At 36.3% G+C, this 18,208-nt stretch overlaps 1 protein-coding gene across 1 annotated transcript in view; it reads left to right on the top strand.

The window, feature by feature from the left end:
• The window catches only part of LOC116773642 (NADPH oxidase 5), a 28,700-nt gene that overhangs the window by 1,560 nt on the left and 8,932 nt on the right, over nt 1–18,208 (top strand). The window contains exon 2 of the mRNA XM_032666134.2: nt 217–508. Coding sequence (XP_032522025.2) covers nt 251–508 — 258 coding nt within the window. The 5' untranslated portion in view covers nt 217–250. The remainder of the gene's footprint in view (nt 1–216; nt 509–18,208) is intronic.

Genomic DNA, 18,208 nt, shown 5'->3' with positions numbered 1-18,208 from the left:
GATCCATTAGAATGTTATTAAAATGTTTTGAAGGAGAAGAAGCTTCATATTTGTAACTTAAATCGTTTCGTACAAACACATTGACATTTGGCAGACGCCGGAGATGTTAACTTTTTTATTACGAGAATTATTTTTCACCGATTCTTAGTAACCATATTGAATTGATATATATGTTTTTATAGCAATATATAAAAGTGATTCAATATCTGTCGACAGGAGTTTAGAAAATGTTATAAAACACAACAGAAAGATGAGTTCAGAAACAGAGAATGTCCACCTTAAAGATAACACGGACTTGCAAATACAAAAAATGATCGAGAAACATGAAAAGAAGGTAGAAACGAACGGCTTGGAGGTGCCGAGGAAGAGTCACAGGCTGTCGTTCATGGAGGAGGAGAGCTTGAAGGAGAGGAACCGACTACAGCTGCTGAAACAGATAGCGGCCATCCTGAAGCAGGGGGACGAGAGATACAGCAAGGAAACCTTGCACAGGACCTTCCAAGATGACGTGAGTATTTTATACTCACTGTTAGTGGGTTACATTAAACATACTTATTGAATTAACTTTTAATATTAATTTTGAAGAAAGTAGTGGTGAATGTAAGGACCTTGAGAACTTATTCATATGCTCAGTGGATTCAATTCAATACTTAAAAATATATATTTTTTCGTATCATTAGGCGCGAAGAGTTAACGATAAGGATTCAATCGGTCCGTTAATACTTAAAAAAAATCACGTCTCGAGTTTTCTATGACTATAGTGATATATATCGTAACGTGTTATAAAGAAATTAATTTAAATTGATTATAACAGATGAAAGTAAAAACAGCATTATCAACATTAACTATTGAAAGGCTTCGTCTTAAGTGAAAGTTATGTTTATGTTGTGAGTTAGTGACAGCTGTCTAAGAATTTCCTAAATTCGTCAAGTTATTATCTTTAACTGATAAAATAACTACATGAGATACAATTAAGAAGGTTTTTGTGTTTTTAACTTCAAGTGTGGTCTTTGATCTTTCGAATGATCCTTTGTTTCCTAAAAACGTTGTTGTTAGTTGTTATTGCGTCAGTTACTGTCGATTACTCTCTCAGTTGCTTAATAAAGGTTCATCCATATTTTTAAGACAACATGTGCTGATGTTCCGCCATTAAAGATAATGAAACAAATTGCGACGAGCTTTTAAAACAAACATTAATAATTGTATCGCCAATGACTGACCATTAACTTTAAGTATTGAGATTGAAATAAGTTATTAAATATAACATAGCATTTAAACTTATTACAATAAAATATACTTTTCTTAAAAATATTGTGGAATGTTATTGTGTTTTGCCGAGTGGGCAGTGAACCCCTTAACTTACAATGATAAGATCAAAGTAATGTTCACTTTTCTTAGATATAAATACTATTTTATAAAGAACCTCCATAGTAAGAAAATCTATATTTTTTTGGGAGAATTTTTGACACGAGATGATAAAGTCCATAGTGTGGCCGAAACGAGATGCTTTACATACACCTTTAAGAAAAATAAGTGCAATAAATAAAAAGTGATAATAAATATTTTCACCAATATCTTATAAACATATTTTTTCTCATCAGATGGTACTTGACTATTTAGAGACTATTTCTTAAATTTAGTTTTAACATTCTTTATACTAATATATATGTTATAAATCCAGTATCTGTCTGTGTGTTCGGTATTTGTGGTGTGACATTTCACTGTTGATTGATGAGAGTCACGAGTCACTCATTAATCGCGACAAGGTTGGAAAATAATTATATGTATAGCATTATAATTAACATTGAACTGTGATTTAATAGATATTACACATTACCAGACATACTCAATGACACACATAACACACAACACACAACACCGCGCCCTTACTTATAATATTATATGAGCTTTATTTTTCTCGTAACAGTTACAGAATACCTGCTCAATTAGGTTTGATAAATACTTTTTGATATTCAGATTACTTAGTTGAGGATTTTTATGCTAATTTTATATTTTAGTTATTTTCTGCTAAGGCTTAGGATCTTCTTCTTAAAATATATTTACATCGTATCATTGGAATTCTGTCCAATATGCTTGCCAGAAGTCTGCACCATGACACTACACACGAAGCGTTTTACGTTTCTCATTCAATAATCTACGTTTATTTAATGGCGACTGAACGCTCCGTTTGTAGTGTGTCGACTGGGACTTATGGTAAGCATATACTTCTACTGTTTCTACGTCACGTCACTCCGAAAGTTCTTGTCTATAACAGACCTAGGTACTGCCTGTTTCAACTTAAACTTCTCTTGTTCGAGAGTGACATTGATGTGACTGTATTCGCTGTATGGGTTCCGTCACGAGAGTATCCCCGAGTGTTTTTGTCGTTTTATTAATAGAGTTATCCTCATACATTATTTACTTCGCGATAGCTCCAGTCAGCCATCACTCAAATATCAATCTGGAGCAGATCGTCGCTCCTCAGTAACAGAATCATTTTTATTTTTTGTTTCCTTAAACTTTCCTCACATTTGTATCTTCCTTGTTGGTATTAATCTCAGGACGCGTTCATCTCAAACTATAACGCGTGAACTTTATACTGTATACTATACACAATATGAATGTACGTCATATCGTTCAAATTGCTAATCAGATTTCAATTAAACTTCTTACTTCTATAGCTTTAAATCTAGAAAAATCGTTTTTTAATTTATAATTATATCCCTTCGCCTGAACGTCGTATGTCTTGCTGACAACCAATTATTTGTGAGTAATGTTACATGAAGGTACCACATTTCAGTTCCATTCGTATCTTTAACGATGTGAGCTGTCGCTGTTAAGTATTTGTGTTGTAAGTCAAGCCTCCTAACAGGCTAACAATATAAATTCTAAGCGCGGGGGTAAACTTAATGGTATCTGTTGCCTTAACAGTAATGCGTGTCAGTGTGTCTCCGTTTGATTGGCCGCGGTTTGCCTCGCAGCGACCAATGGTTCGTATTATAACCAGTCTGTTTCAGACTAGTCGCTAGTCGGCTGTCGAAGGTTGACTTCTGAAGACAGATAGATGTAGTGCAGTAAGTGGAGCGAACGAGCAGTCGTACCACAACCTTTCACGATTAATGATGCTGATTTATATACTGGCTGCGACCTTCGGCTTTGATTGTGATCTCAATACATTTCGTGTCGCGAATAGTAAATAGGTCATGAAAACTAAACAATTAAATATAGTTTAAGTAGCTCTTATCGCTTATGGAGTAACATTTCTTTATAAAAGTTCTATATAACAAACTACGTATCAATGTTAGTTAAGGTCTCTATGAGACGCAATCTCTATCCAATTAGTTTAACGTACTATCGGTACACTCAGTATGTTTGTCCGTGTGTTACGAGACAGCCAAGTATCGTATGCGAGCACGGAGTTACTAGTTAGGAGCTAATGAGACGTACATACATACGTGTAATAAAACAGTTTGAATATGCTTAGTAACTTCGAATTTTAGTCGAAAAAAATAAAGAAAATCTCTTCAATAAAATGAACGTCCTATGTTTTAATATACTACTGACAGTATGGAGGTCAATCCATTTTTAATTAAAATCTCTCAAATGCGGCCGCCTCCGGGGGTCTCGTATAGTAAGCGATCTTAATACCAGATTTCGTTGGTTGATTTAAAGCCTCGGATCATAACTCCTAATGCTAATATTTATTACATGGAGCAGATCACATCTCGACTGTAATCAATTTCTTAAACGCTGTAAGTCTTGCAGTGGGTCGGTCTTAATTCATATCACTGTCACACGATGTGAAACCTAATCTTTATTCACATAGAATACAAAATGGCTCGTTGGAGCGGAGCCTTGGCAGTCGTAATGTTTTTGGCGTAAGGTTGATATTTGATATTTAATAGCCTTTTATGCAACATCAATTATATCGATTGCCGTAATTTGACCTTTATCGGCTCACTTTTAAAGGTGATAAATTATTGCCGCGGGATATGCTCTGAGATCGATCTCAAGAACGTTATCTCGACCATCTCGCGATCAACATCTCGTCTATATCTATCGCAGCATCTCTCGGCTTCCGTTCGAGTCCGAGTGTCGGGAGTCTGCTTCTCGTTACTTGTTTTATCTTTAGGAATTTTTTAATTTTGGGACTTCAAACTGTTTAATGTTTCAAAATATATCATCTATCATCTATGTCCGACTCTTCTGTATAGGGAGGAATGTCATCCAAGACACCTGGATGAATTCCTTCCAGAGAAAATCTCTGTGTTTTTGGTAACATTTATCCATGGCGTTTGAGATGACGAATGATGTTGTGGGGAGTCCCTTACAGTTCCAGTACACTAATACCTTTTAGTTTAGTGAGATATTTGTGTGATCCTAATCCTCGAGCTACGGTCGCCGCCTACCACAAGGTGTTACTTCAAACATCCGAGGACTCCAATAAACAAAAACCTATTTAATTTGTTAAAGCAAACACATAAGTAATATTTTCCCTACAAGATGCACTTTCTAAAATGTCCTATGCTCTTCGTATAATATTAATTATACTTCAATTGTAACAGTAGTTACTTCACATGTGGTAATGTGAGCGAGGTCGGGTTGTCGTGTGAGGTGTGAGGTGTGATGTCACCTCAAAGGCTCAACTAATTCCACATCTTAATTTAGATCAGAGCTTCAGAGAGACGCCGCGCACTAATCACATAATCTGTTGATCGGTTTAAAACTGGCCGCTTTCTATTTTGACTATTTGTAACAGGCAGAGCTTTTACAAATTGAGGTACGTCATTATTAAGAAAAACTCGTTCTAAAAATAAAAATGCAAATTTATTTCATAACATATATTAATTTATTTATAAGAAATAGCTAAAAATATCTTAACTACATAAAACAAATTAACTTTGCTTTCATATAAATTGTGTTCAGTCAAAAGTTATTAAGGTTATATGTAACTCGAAACATAATATTAATATTTAAATTTTAAATATATATTTTTTAAGAGCAAGCTCATACTTCTTTAATTTTTCTTTAAGGTCGTTCTACATTTGATTTGCTGGCAGTGGACAAGTCACGTAACTTGTATAACATTAGTTAAAGAAACATTAATTTTAGTGTATAATATGTAAAAGTCCGGTTTCCTTGTAAACTATATGTAATGATATTGCTTTTGGTTCATTATAAATGTTTATTCTTTGTTTTTGTTTTCGTTCCATCTACCCGACTGTGAGGATGAGGTATGCGCTAACAAGCGATCGCTGATAACTCGCTGACAGTCGGTGTTAGTAAAAAATACATCGTTATAACACAGGCACAAAGACTATAACGTTATTTATATAAAAGAAAAACCTAAAAAATATACATTATTACACTTTCATATTTAATAAAGAACTTATAAGGAAGTTGACCATGAAGGGAGCGGGTCCTGACACCATGTAGGAGATTTTACAGAACTTACTAATATACAAACACGTTCCTCGGTCCTGTAACTTGAAAAAATATTCATTCAAAAGTAATCGACATTACGCACTTTAAGAAATTTAGCGTTAATACTAAGTGAGGGGGACGAAACGATAAGGACGCTTTCATCTTAACGAATGTTAGTAAGGTATTAATAGGTAACAAACGTACACACATACACATAGAGTGAGTGTTGAGTGTGAGTGTGAACGGGTGAAGTGCATTCCCCGTGGCTCGTTAGAGATGAACAACAACAAATAACTGAGATTATTGAATTATAACACGAACAGGGACTAACTCGAGGCGGGGATCACTGATATGATGGAGAACCAATATTTAAAAACTTCACCTTCACCACCTTCCCATCGCGCGGGGAATTGAAATGAGTCAAAGAACTTATAGCGGCTGTAAAAGCATACTGTCCTCTGACAACACGTCGTCCTGAACATAACTAAACGACTATTGAAGGCTACCGTACCGACCGCTGGAAATGGCTTTCCTAAACAGTTACTAATTACCCGCCGACCACAGCGACATGCCGATACATAAATTTAATACCTCTCCATATTAGTTAGTAATAACAATTTGCTCTCCAAAGCCACTCAATTACTTCATGACTGCTTATAGAAAAGTTAAAAGGAAAATTCCATCGTCGGCACTTCGTAGGCTTTACTGTTACTAGAGATAGTTCACGTATACTACAACGTACGAGTATGTACGTTGTTTAATATTTTATAACCTTGATGTGAACTATACTACTGTACACAATATACAGTTTAATGTCAAACTAAAACTATAAATATGCTGGTAGGTTCTGTAACAAAATTGAAAGCAAATCGGTATTTAAAATCATTTCACTGGACAAGGAGTGAGGACATTACGCTACATCACAATACTGTTGACTTCTGAATATATCGGCCGAAATAATAATAAGTATCCGCTTTGGAAGTCAATTTATATGAATACTAATGAAATCTAATAGTACTTGTCCGTTATTCTTAATATTTCTGATCACATTTCAGTACTTTTAGACAAACGAAAAGCAAGAAAAATCTCAGCTAGATGAAATATTTTATTCAGAAATCAAGAGGAAGTTTTGTAGACATATGAGGAAATATTTTTATTTGGAAGTAGAAATCTTCACACTCACGATTCACAATACACTCTTAGAATAATAAATTTCCTGTCCCAGGAATAGTCTTGGAAGGCTCGAGAGAAATCTTGATCAGTCGAAAGTTACACAGCGAGGGAAAAAATTCATTACAGGGATATCTATATTAATCTGGGAGCCGAACATGAGCTTGCCTATATTCATGATGGAGTGTTCGCTCACGCTGTGATATCACGTATTAGACCAAATACGGCCTGTCATAATGTGCTGTATAATACACTTGAAAACTGTTCCTTCGTCTGATCATTAATAGTTCCTTATACGTACAGCGCGGCTCTGGACGTTTTTGTATCGGTTTTTAAAAAGTTTTTATAATCGCTCTCCTTTATATAGACACTCGAATGTATTCAATGATATTTTTCTTAATATACAAATATTCTAACCGAGGGACTGAGCCTTCTAAATACATAAAGGAGTAATCAACGATAAAAAGTAGAAATGAACTCGACAAGACGGTACAGAGACAAATTAAACGCAATTATACATTATAATTAACACGTCTGATGGAAGCGGTCAGTTGCGATGAGGACACGCAAAAAACAGAGTCGCGTTATACGGAACCCGCAGTGTCCCTTTCATACGTAATGAGCTATGGAATCATAAATTACACCCAATCATTACCATGTTCGTTACGTTTAATATAAAAAACGCATTTAATATCCGCAGCGGCCCCTTAAGGTGTTAAACCTCTCTGTGACTCGCCGAGGCTGAGCGAGAGGCGCTGTTACGCTCATTGTACCGTCGGCCACATAAGAACTAACGGCTACATAGTTCGTAAGTCGTTAATATCAGAAATGTTACTACTGTTAGATACCACACACCACACGTGATGACATGTGCGAGGGTTACAGACACACATCCCAGGCGATAGACCGGGGAAGAATGGTCCATGTTCATAGAGTGATGATTGATATAATAAAAATATTTGGTAGACACAAAGAGCGTTAGGGTTCAAACCTGGCCTAGTGTTTGTAATTGGAGATGATGTTTAAATAGATTTGTTATTTTTTATTACTTAGTTATAACTTAATTGAAATGTTGAGCAAATAACTGTAGGACGTGAAGCCGAGGTCGCTTTTTGGCTATTTGTCGCATATGATACGCGTCTAATTGACTATCACTTAGATACATAACACACACACATACGTAGCTACATACACACATGCATCGAGCCTGGCCTTAAGTCAGTCCGAGACAAATCTGTATAAATTGCTTTGACCTCGCAACACCTGCTTATATTCGTGACAAACGCCGAATGCTGCAATATATGTACATAGTGTGAAAAAATCATTTCTTGAAAAATAAATTGATTTATTATATATACCGTATAATATATTAACATTCCTTTTGGAACATCAAGGTAATTAGCTCATGTATTGAATCTACCGAGCATTTTTAAAGGAACGCCCGTAATCAACGGTTATCTCGTGATATATTACACAATTATTCTATAGTTCCTATAAATAATAACCAAACCCGCCTCCCCGACTCCTTTTAATATGGGGTTTTCCAATAGGGACGCTTGAACTTTGACAGCTGATTGCGGCCATGTTGTTTGAGTGACAGCTGTCAAATGCAGTGTGTTATATTTATTCCGTCCTCCCAAACCACCATGGCAGGTTACAGTGTCGAGCAGCACGTGCAAATCATAAAATTGTTTTATGAAAATGGGTCTTCAGTTCGAGCAACGTTCCGCGCACTTCGCCCGTTTTACGGTCGCGATGATCGTCCTGCCGAGTCGACTATCCGTCGATTGGTGGACAAATTCGAGTCAACCGGGTCAGTTAACAATCAGCCGGTTCCCGTGCGTCAACGTAACGCGAGATCTGCCGAGAATATCGCCGCTGTGCGCGACAGTGTCCTCGAAAACCCGCGGCAGTCAATTCCGCGTCGCGCACAGGAACTCGGCCTTTCGCAGACGACAACTTGGCGAATTTTGCGTTGTGACTTGAGCCTGCACCCGTACAAGATCCAGCTGACCCAAGAGCTCAAGGTTAATGACCATAGACAGCGCCGTGTGTTCGCTGACTGGGCATTAGAGCAGTTGGAAGTTGACGCCGATTTTGGCAAAAAAATCATCTTCAGCGACGAGGCGCATTTTTGGATGAATGGCTATGTCAACAAGCAAAATTGCCGTATTTGGGACGAGACCAATCCACACGAGGTTCACCAAGTGGCAATGCACCCGCAGAAAGTGACTGTTTGGTGCGGATTTTGGGCCGGAGGCGTGATTGGTCCGTATTTTTTCGAAAACGATAATGGTGTGGCCGTCACCGTCAATGGTGAGCGATACCGGTCGATGATAACCAACTTCTTTTGGCCTGAAATCGAGAATATGGATCTGGACAACATGTGGTTTCAACAGGACGGCGCTACGTGCCACACAGCACACGCTACGATGGAAGTTCTGCACGAGCAATTTCTGGACATGGTCATCTCGCGCGAAGGCGACGTGAACTGGCCACCGAGATCGTGCGATTTGACCCCGCTGGACTTTTTCTTGTGGGGTTTTCTTAAGTCGCAGGTCTATGCCAACAAGCCGCAAACCACCGATGCCCTCAAAGTCAACATACGCCACGCCATCGATCAAATACAGCCCGATTTGTGCGCCAGAGTCATCGAAAATTGGACCTTTCGTATGCGCGCCACCAACCGAAGCCGTGGCGGTCATTTGAATGATGTCATATTCCATACATAATGGGGTCGATAGACCTTCCAAATAAAAAAAAAATTCGCAAATATCTTTCCTACATGTATTTTTTTTTGCATTTCAAAGATCAAGCGCCCTTAATGGAAAACCCTATATATTATCATTATTTATTTATATATTTTACATAACATTATGTTAGAAGCCAAATTACAAGATTTACTGTTTGAATGTAAATAGGTCCCAGTCCACGTGACAGACCATATATATTTTATACCAGTGGCTTTCTGCGTCTTTGCCCGCATATTGAGGTCTTTTTGAATGACACATCATCTTTGAGGTTTCGTTAGAATTCTTGAGGATACCTAAATCAGATTCTGTGTTGGTGACAAGGGTAATGTTTCAGTACAACGTCCTTTTAATAAAAACCGTTTGACAACCGACCTTTACTTGAAGGAGTATTAACGTGACAAATATTTAATGGAATTGAGAACTTCTTGCTTGAAGTCAAATAAAAATAGCCTAAGTTACTCCTAATCTTTTTATCTACTTGCGAGTAAAATTATTCCTCACACAATCGATCCAGACTTTACGCAGATTAGTCAGAACGAACGGACAGACAGACATTTTTTTATATTGCAGTTTTTGTTGTAGGTATCGTGTAAACGTTCATATGGGTTAGTGAAAAACTGGTAAATTGATATCACAAAGGCCCACTTGTATGTTATTTAATTACACAATGTTATATTAAAATTCTTTATAAACAGTCAGTTGGCCGTTTTTAATTATAATTCTCAAATAAAAGAATATTAATGTTGTATAAAGATATCTTATAATATAACATCTTGAGTAGTTCGTTTCTATATCACTTCATAAATATAAACTTACTATTATCATAGCGAGAAGGATCTGCAAGCTGTGCATCACTTACACTTACGATCGATTTTACCCTAACTGTACAAAGTCATGTTACATACAGCGCGTCAACAGTTATTCACTCGCAGACGTTCCCGAATCACAGTATCGACGGATGTTACTGAATAAGAAACTAAACGCTTCGTATGTAGTGTGAGCTTGGTACCTAACTCTGGTTGGTACTGAGTATGGAGTGGTTTTCATTCTTCACGTATATATGTTATTCTTATTAATGAGCAACATTAATGTCAGTCGTGTCGAGATGTCGATGCGATCTATATTATTATAAAGCAGGGTGAGACGTGAATATCCAAACTAAACGCGTTAGTACGAGACGCGTGACAGTCAGTTGTTATTATATAAACACAAACAGAAGATGTGCCCGGTCCAGTTATAATAATGAATGTTAAATGTTTTTTTAATATGTAGATTAAACTAAACTTACACTCGCCCAGACCCGTCCTCGGTGACCGGTGACTGCGGCTGACGGAGGGCGTTCCTTTGTAACTGTTTGACATTCTTTGGGTTTACAAAAAGTTTCAAATCATCTCAATCTGTGATCGTCACTGCACTATTTTAAATCCTTGTACTCGTATATCTATATATAATATCAATGAAAGCCTCGCATCAGATCTCCTCTCGTCTTCCTGAGATCGTTTACTAGAATCTCATCTTAATGTCTCGTGAGTATTATTGATGGAAGCCCGTCTGTCAGCAAGTGTTTATTTTTTTGCTGACTGTCAACCCACACATCTTTATACAAGAGTTATGTATAATGAACGGTAATATCTGTCTATGAATGTGCCCGTGTGTAATGCCTCCGTTTCTTCGCTGGTAGCAGGCGTCTCGAGTCTGTAAACTAGCTTAAGTCCGAACAGTCACATATAACGTAAATAGTACAATAAACATGTCAGTACCGAGCGACACGTCCAACTTATTAGTGCTTCTTATTTATGACCGGCTCCTAAAAGGTAACCGGCTTCAGAGTTCAGACTCGCATCACCCGCATCAGCTGAGTTCACGCATTCATAATAAATAATAAATATATTATAAAGAAATGATATTATTCTCGATACTCATTCATTATAATTTGTATAATTTTTTACGAATATATTAATATTGTTATGAGTGACTAGTCTCTATTCCGCGGCTTCGCTCGTGTCATTTGTTTTTTACATCATACCTCTATTGTATTATCTAAATAAACGAGGTCAAAGTCTGAGTCCCGAGTGAACCAAGACATAATGACAAGACATATTAAATTTTCAGTTTTCTGTGACAGCAGTAATAGTTAAAGAAGCAATGACTCTTATAGCACTTTCTGTTAGGTGACGTGTTTTCCTACCCACAAACATATTTTTATATAAGATAAAATCGTCTCCCTCCTCACCGTGATCACGGGCAGACACCTCGTCTGCCCATGATCACGGTTGCTGCAAAGTAACCGAAACGTCGGGATTATGTAGTTTTTAAATAATAAAATCCGCGTAGTAAATCCGAATAACACTAGTTTCATTTAAAATAATATCGCTTCAATAGTATAAATATTAGCAGTCTCTTGATAATCCATCCACGAGTATTACAACAAACAAGCAGCGTGTTCTGAACTCTGCTATATAGACTTTAGTGTCATTTAAATATCCGCGGGACATCGATTGCTTACTCTCAATTACTATCAGACAAACAAATCAATATTATTTATGTATACATATATTATAATTTGTTAATAAATTTGACAGGCGATTAAATATAGTCATATTAATTGTTGATTATTATTGAACAAACTAGTATGAATTAAAATATAAGACCACAGAAATGTACGCGAACCGAACACGAGGAAATGTGAATAATAGGAATTTATTTAGGAATGATAAATTTAATATATCTCATGACGTATCATAAAGAAGACATTTATTCTATTTATTATATACAAACGTATAACATTATACAAACTCATGCAACAGTGAAGTGACATTAATTTCGTCTTTATTATCCTGACAAATGTATTCTTGTTAAAATATTTGTCAGTCAAACTTCGTGATTAATAATAATATGCTAACCGAAAAGGGTACAACATAAATTAAACTCGGATTAAAAAGCCATTAAGCAAATCAATGAAATATAGTAAGTGGATACAATGTCAGTCAGTCAGTCAGTCAGTCAGTATAGCTTAACGTGTAAGGTCAACCTTGCATTCGCTAACAATACCTACTATTGGCTATTCCACGTATCATTGTAGAGGTCATATGGAGCCAATCGCCGGGTGACACTCTTGTGGTATGTCAGGTGGCCGATAATTAGAGACCCGCCTATATTAAGTCACCTACAACGGATATAAAATAAAAAAAACATTAGTTTATCTACTCGATTTATTTGAAAGTTATTTTATTTTTTTATCAACTGAACTTGGGGTATTTTTTATTACGATTCTCTTTGTACATAAACAAGAAACAACATAATGTTTTGAAGCTGTAAGTCTTAAAAGCGATATAGTTTTATTTTTAACAAAGATTTTTTATTTACAAAGTTCCCATACTACAATCTATCATTCAAACTAACTCGACCGCGTGTCTTCGTGTAGAAAACACGTTTTATATTCAAATATTTTATGTTAGAACGGGTTATATCACAACTATTTCCTCCCACACCTTTACGTTTAGTTTTGGTGAACATCCATATAAAGACATGACACTTTACGATAAATAATATAAATACTATCATAGACAGCTCTTTTTAAAACCTGATTTTTTGGTTTATTAACTGTAAGAATTACACAGAAGTTATCACCATTTTCGGGCACATTGTAATGTTCCTTATTGTATTGTGTTCATCTGACCCTGGCTCCACGGGATCCTGTTCATCACGAAGTCTGTTCAGAGTGAAACAACAGATTCTGTCTCGCGATTGAGATAGATTTAAAGCCGCTAGCCACTAAGCGGAATGTGTAACGACCAACGGATATTAGTCTGCTCTGAGGCGACAGGCTAGTGTTCATGATCTGTGCAGAAGCCGATACAGGTTCCTGGATAATCTGTGTCTTTAGACCGGATGTCCTTGAAAAATGAGGGATCTTTCAATATTGCATTAGGAATTATGCATCTCCTGTACGATGTAAACTTACCCCACGTTCATATCGTCACGCAACTTACGGAGCCTAAACAGTATTTCACTAAAAATCTTCCCGTTTTAAAGAACTACCAAAGGCTATTAAAAGAGGAACGGGAAACGCTTCGTATGCAAGGAGACGACGCCGACTTGCACTAAGCACACTAGCCTTTTTACGAATAAGGCTTAGTTAAATGGGTGATCTCGATAAACTAAGGGCAGTTTTACATATCCTTATAATCCACTAAGCGATGCTTCTTGTGTTCCAGAAGAAATTGCCATAACGTTAATTCATCAACCATCTGGTACCAGTGTGTACGGATTCTTATATTATAATGTTCGAGGCGTGTTGGTGTCGGTAATGTTCTATGGTTTGTAAAAACTTGCTCCGCGACCTAACACTTAGTAGACGGTCAATTTAAATAAGCAATTTATAATCTCGTGTCCATTCCACATAATGAGAGGTGGTGTAATACATCATCAACACACGAGACTAATGATCTCAGTGCTGATACAATCATAGACAACGATCGATGTATCGATAGATTTACGAGAGTCTGCTTCTTACTAAACTATTTAAATCATAAGAATTAATAATTATTTCGTTATTATTAACATTAATTACACTTATATGAGGTGTCTGTAGTCAGCATGTAAACGGTAAACGATTCTGACGTGCGGCGAGGTAATTCAAGATTTAGTTTTTGGGAGACGGGTAATGAACAAGAAATACCGCAGGCATGACCAAGTCTCATTTAATTAAAGACAACAATGTATAATGTACGCCTCACGACACGTCTGTAGCATGTATGTTTGTATGTAAAAGTATTCACTCGGTGCAGCCATATCTTATTTCATGTATTTAAAGCAAGTTCCACTAAACATTTACATTTTGTGTGGTTTTAGTCGCACTTTCATAAACTATTTAGTTTAATGGTTGTGGATTTGAAAATGAAACATAATTTTATTCATAGAGTTTGTTTTAAATAGTTCTAAATTTATTTCTAGATTCTTAATTCTTCTCCGTGCATTTCGTACTGAAGATGTGTCACGCGTCACTACTCCATGGAGCCCGTCCATTGATCGTCTATCAATATCTGATCATAAAGCTCAGCCCGTAGTGAAGGCTCCCATTACTTTACTGATTTATGATTCAATGGAGTGTTATGAATCGATGATGTATGTTCTCACACAATGAATCGCTCTGAACTATTCGATCTAATATATCACGTCAGCTGCGACCGTCGACGTGTTGTTTGTTTTAAAGCTTAGATTTCATTTAAATAAACAATGTTGGGAAACGAAATATAATCGTGACAATAAAATAAATAACTTTGACTGTTCGTGGGTAGTGACTGGTGAGGTTACCATCTTCACCATCATCCAAAACATATCACAATCAATTAACGCTTCCAGTAGTCAACCGTAGCTTGGGCTTCATAGTTGTTGTAATTCTCTTAAATCTCCAGTGAACGCCGTCCGTGTATAAGATTCCTTTGTATTGTTCTGAGGCAGTACTGATATAGATAGTGATGTCGTAATGTATTATAAATCCTATTACAATGTAACCTTCTATCGGTCTCAGTCTACGTCTCCGTGTGGTCTACGTGTCAACCGTCCTCTTGCCTCACGGCTCTCAATCCTCGACTGTATAGTGACAGTGTCGCAACATTAGCACCGCAGATTAAACACTGTCTTGTCGTACAGTCAATGTCATTCCTACCGAACAATGAACTTTATAGTACGAGTCGGGTCGTATTGAATAGTCTGGTTTTCGATTGCTGTTTGAAACAAAACTATGATATAGTTTTAAGAAACGCTCTGTAGAAGGGATCTTTTTTTGTCTCTCGGCCAGTCTAAATGTTTAAGTGATGTCTTTTCATTTCTGTTTGTACAGTCTAAGTGTGAAGTCTGCTCGCGTCCACATCGAGGCTAATCGTCGTATCACGACCAGGGTATTAAGTCTTATCCGATGTTTAGTGTCCCTGATAACAGAAGATGAATGTCTGTCATACGACACTACAGTTGGTACATTAGAGTACACACAATAGTTCCCTCGACCTCGCAGCTTGTCGGAGAGTATCTTTTACAGCTACGTTTCTTGTGAGTTACAAACTCCACTACGCCTGATAGCATTCAAATGTCTGCCAGTCTAAATCTCTTTGTTGCGACGACGACATGTTGGAACAGGACCCCTATGTGTTTATAATAACAGCTATCTTGTCCCCTGCTGGTGAACTATGGCCTCACTTATGATCCCATACTATACAACATGATCATACACATGTTTAGAGATATCTCGTTGCCATCGGTCTGGAGTGTTCCCCGATGAGTGCTAGAGCTGTCATACTCCTTCGATAAATTTCTTCTTCAAAGCCTTCCATATCCATACGAACGTCTTCTAAACGCCTTCTATTACTCATCAGGTCTGTGATACGCCTGACATCCTCACGTCTCATGATATATACAAGCTGTTTTCAAGTATTCTATAACTTAATATATTTTTAGTTAATTTTTGTTACAATGAATATCAAAGTGAAATGTTGAAAATTAATTTCAATATAGAGTTTATCTAATCTCAAAGTTCTGATCTTAATAAACAAATACTTCTTAGGAAACGTTAACCAGTAAAGAGTGTATAAATACATACTAACTATCTATATATAATACATAGATTCTAATGTTGAAAAACGTAACTCTGATTTATTTCTCTTATTTTTTCATATTATTAAAAAAAAACTCAGTTTAATTGATATTATGACGGAGTTGAGAAAAAAAACATTATCCATACAAATCACACTATGACATCTTAATTTTAAGTTATATATTATCATTTGATTGTTATAACTATAAACATTATTAATATAAACACAATGATACAATCAAATTAATTATTGCTCTAACAGCGTTATGCCAGTCACGCGCGTTTCTTCCGTCGCTTGAACTATTGAACTCTGACCGAATCCTTTTAAGTTTTAGTAACGTTATATTAATAAGGTTTTACTTTCGACTTCACAACACGACGCCATCATTAACGCATACTACAAACATAACGAGCACTCGGACACAACTTCAATAGAACCAAATGAATCGTTGTTTGAATTGGTTAAGTCATGAATCGGCGGACTGTTGAAATATTGAGGAGTGCTAAAGGATTTAAATATGTTCAGTTTGAATATTATTATCATAAAGCAAGTAACGTTCGGGCGACAGATTAAAAAATAAATGAACATCGTCAGGGAAATGTCGTTGTATGGTTAAAATATCACATCACGCGTGACGTTGCTGGCGAGGTGTAGGTTATAAGTTGTAATATGTAATTCATATTGTAATATACATATAAGTGAGCTTCGTAGTTTTCCCGGAACCTCTGGTCGCTGTGAAACGCACCCTATATACTTAGCATTATGGAATATGGAGTAGTATTTAGTGTAGCTCATTAAAGATGTTCCTCACTCCAATATCACATGTCTTCATCGGATGTTGATCACATTTATAAAACATACAAAACAGAAAGCCCATCTCAGTACAACTAAGGATTGTTTTCAAATTGTCAATAAGAAAAAAATATTTAATTAGATATATTTTAGAACGAAACTCTTAGGGGACAAACTGATATTAGTAAGAATGTTATTATGTTTGAGAAGTATTCCTATTTTAACTTTGTTTGTGCTATATAAAGGAATATGTTTTACAATGCAAGATGTAAGTAACCGGATGTAATGTGGGCTACATCCGGCGGGAGGCTGCGGCAGGCTGTGGGTGGTCGAATACATTCACGAGATAAATGTAGATCACCTTCATGTGAGATAGATTTACGGCCGCACTTACTGGGACGGACAGACATAGTTTGTATATGTATAATGCCAGCGGTTGTCTGTCTGTGACATCGTATTGAAAACAAAATGTTTCATCAGTAATGACCTTGAGAATACTTTGCTACATTTATAATGTGTACACTTGTTTCTTATTCAGTAACTAAAAAGAGATTTAATTTCTTTCAAAAATCCAAACTATTTGTAAGCGCTCGTAAATAAATAAATGAGTTTATTAATGAGTTTTGTATAACTTTAACTGGCAACCAGAGGTTCCGGGAAAGCTATATTATAATATGAATTACATATTAAAACTTACATCCTACACCTAAGACTACCGATCACCGATGTTAGGTTAGCAATCCCATTCCATTGCTTGTGTGGTGTCAGGAATCTTCTGGTTCACACGGCTTGGTGTCCGTTCCGTGGAGTCAGCGGCGTCACCCTATAGTCGGACGAAATACTTTATCACTTTATAAACACACAACAAATTCAAATGTCAGTTCGTTATGCCACATTAACAACTTTTACTAAACTTATCAAATTCTATAGTACACTTTCACCCGCTGGTTGAGGTCGCGTAAAGTAAATTGCTGCTTTTCAACCGACTCCAAGGAGAAAGTTTTAACTAGATCTAACAATTGTTGGCTAATTTTTAAGTTTTTTTTTATCGAAAGATCGCTGTCGTGAGGTTGTACCATCGTCATTGAGTCAGAATCTGTTGAAATGCTCAAAATATCGAATAAATCTTCATGAGGATGATCTCAAAGGGGATTTATTATTTAAACGGCCAAAGCCGCAGGCGAGAGCTAGTATGAAAAATGGTAATGATTATTATTTTAGAATTAAAATGATCTATACGCATGCGATGCATATGAATGGCCAGAAGTATTTTTGACTTTATATTTTAAGTATATACTTTATATAAAATATATTGTAAAGCTTCGTAGTAAAGACCAACACACGGACAAAAAAATATGACTTAAATATGTATGTAAAGTGCGTGTCCATAGAAAGAGCGCTAACGGTTGTAGAAACACGTTTCTTATATGAATATTTAATTTTAAATTTGACTTTACAACGACTTTACATACAGTT

This window comes from Danaus plexippus (assembly GCF_018135715.1).
Source record: "Danaus plexippus chromosome 22 unlocalized genomic scaffold, MEX_DaPlex mxdp_27, whole genome shotgun sequence".
NCBI classification, from domain to species: domain Eukaryota; kingdom Metazoa; phylum Arthropoda; class Insecta; order Lepidoptera; family Nymphalidae; genus Danaus; species Danaus plexippus.
Note: the sequence above shows the minus strand (reverse complement) of the source record. Positions and strands in the feature narration are given on the sequence as shown.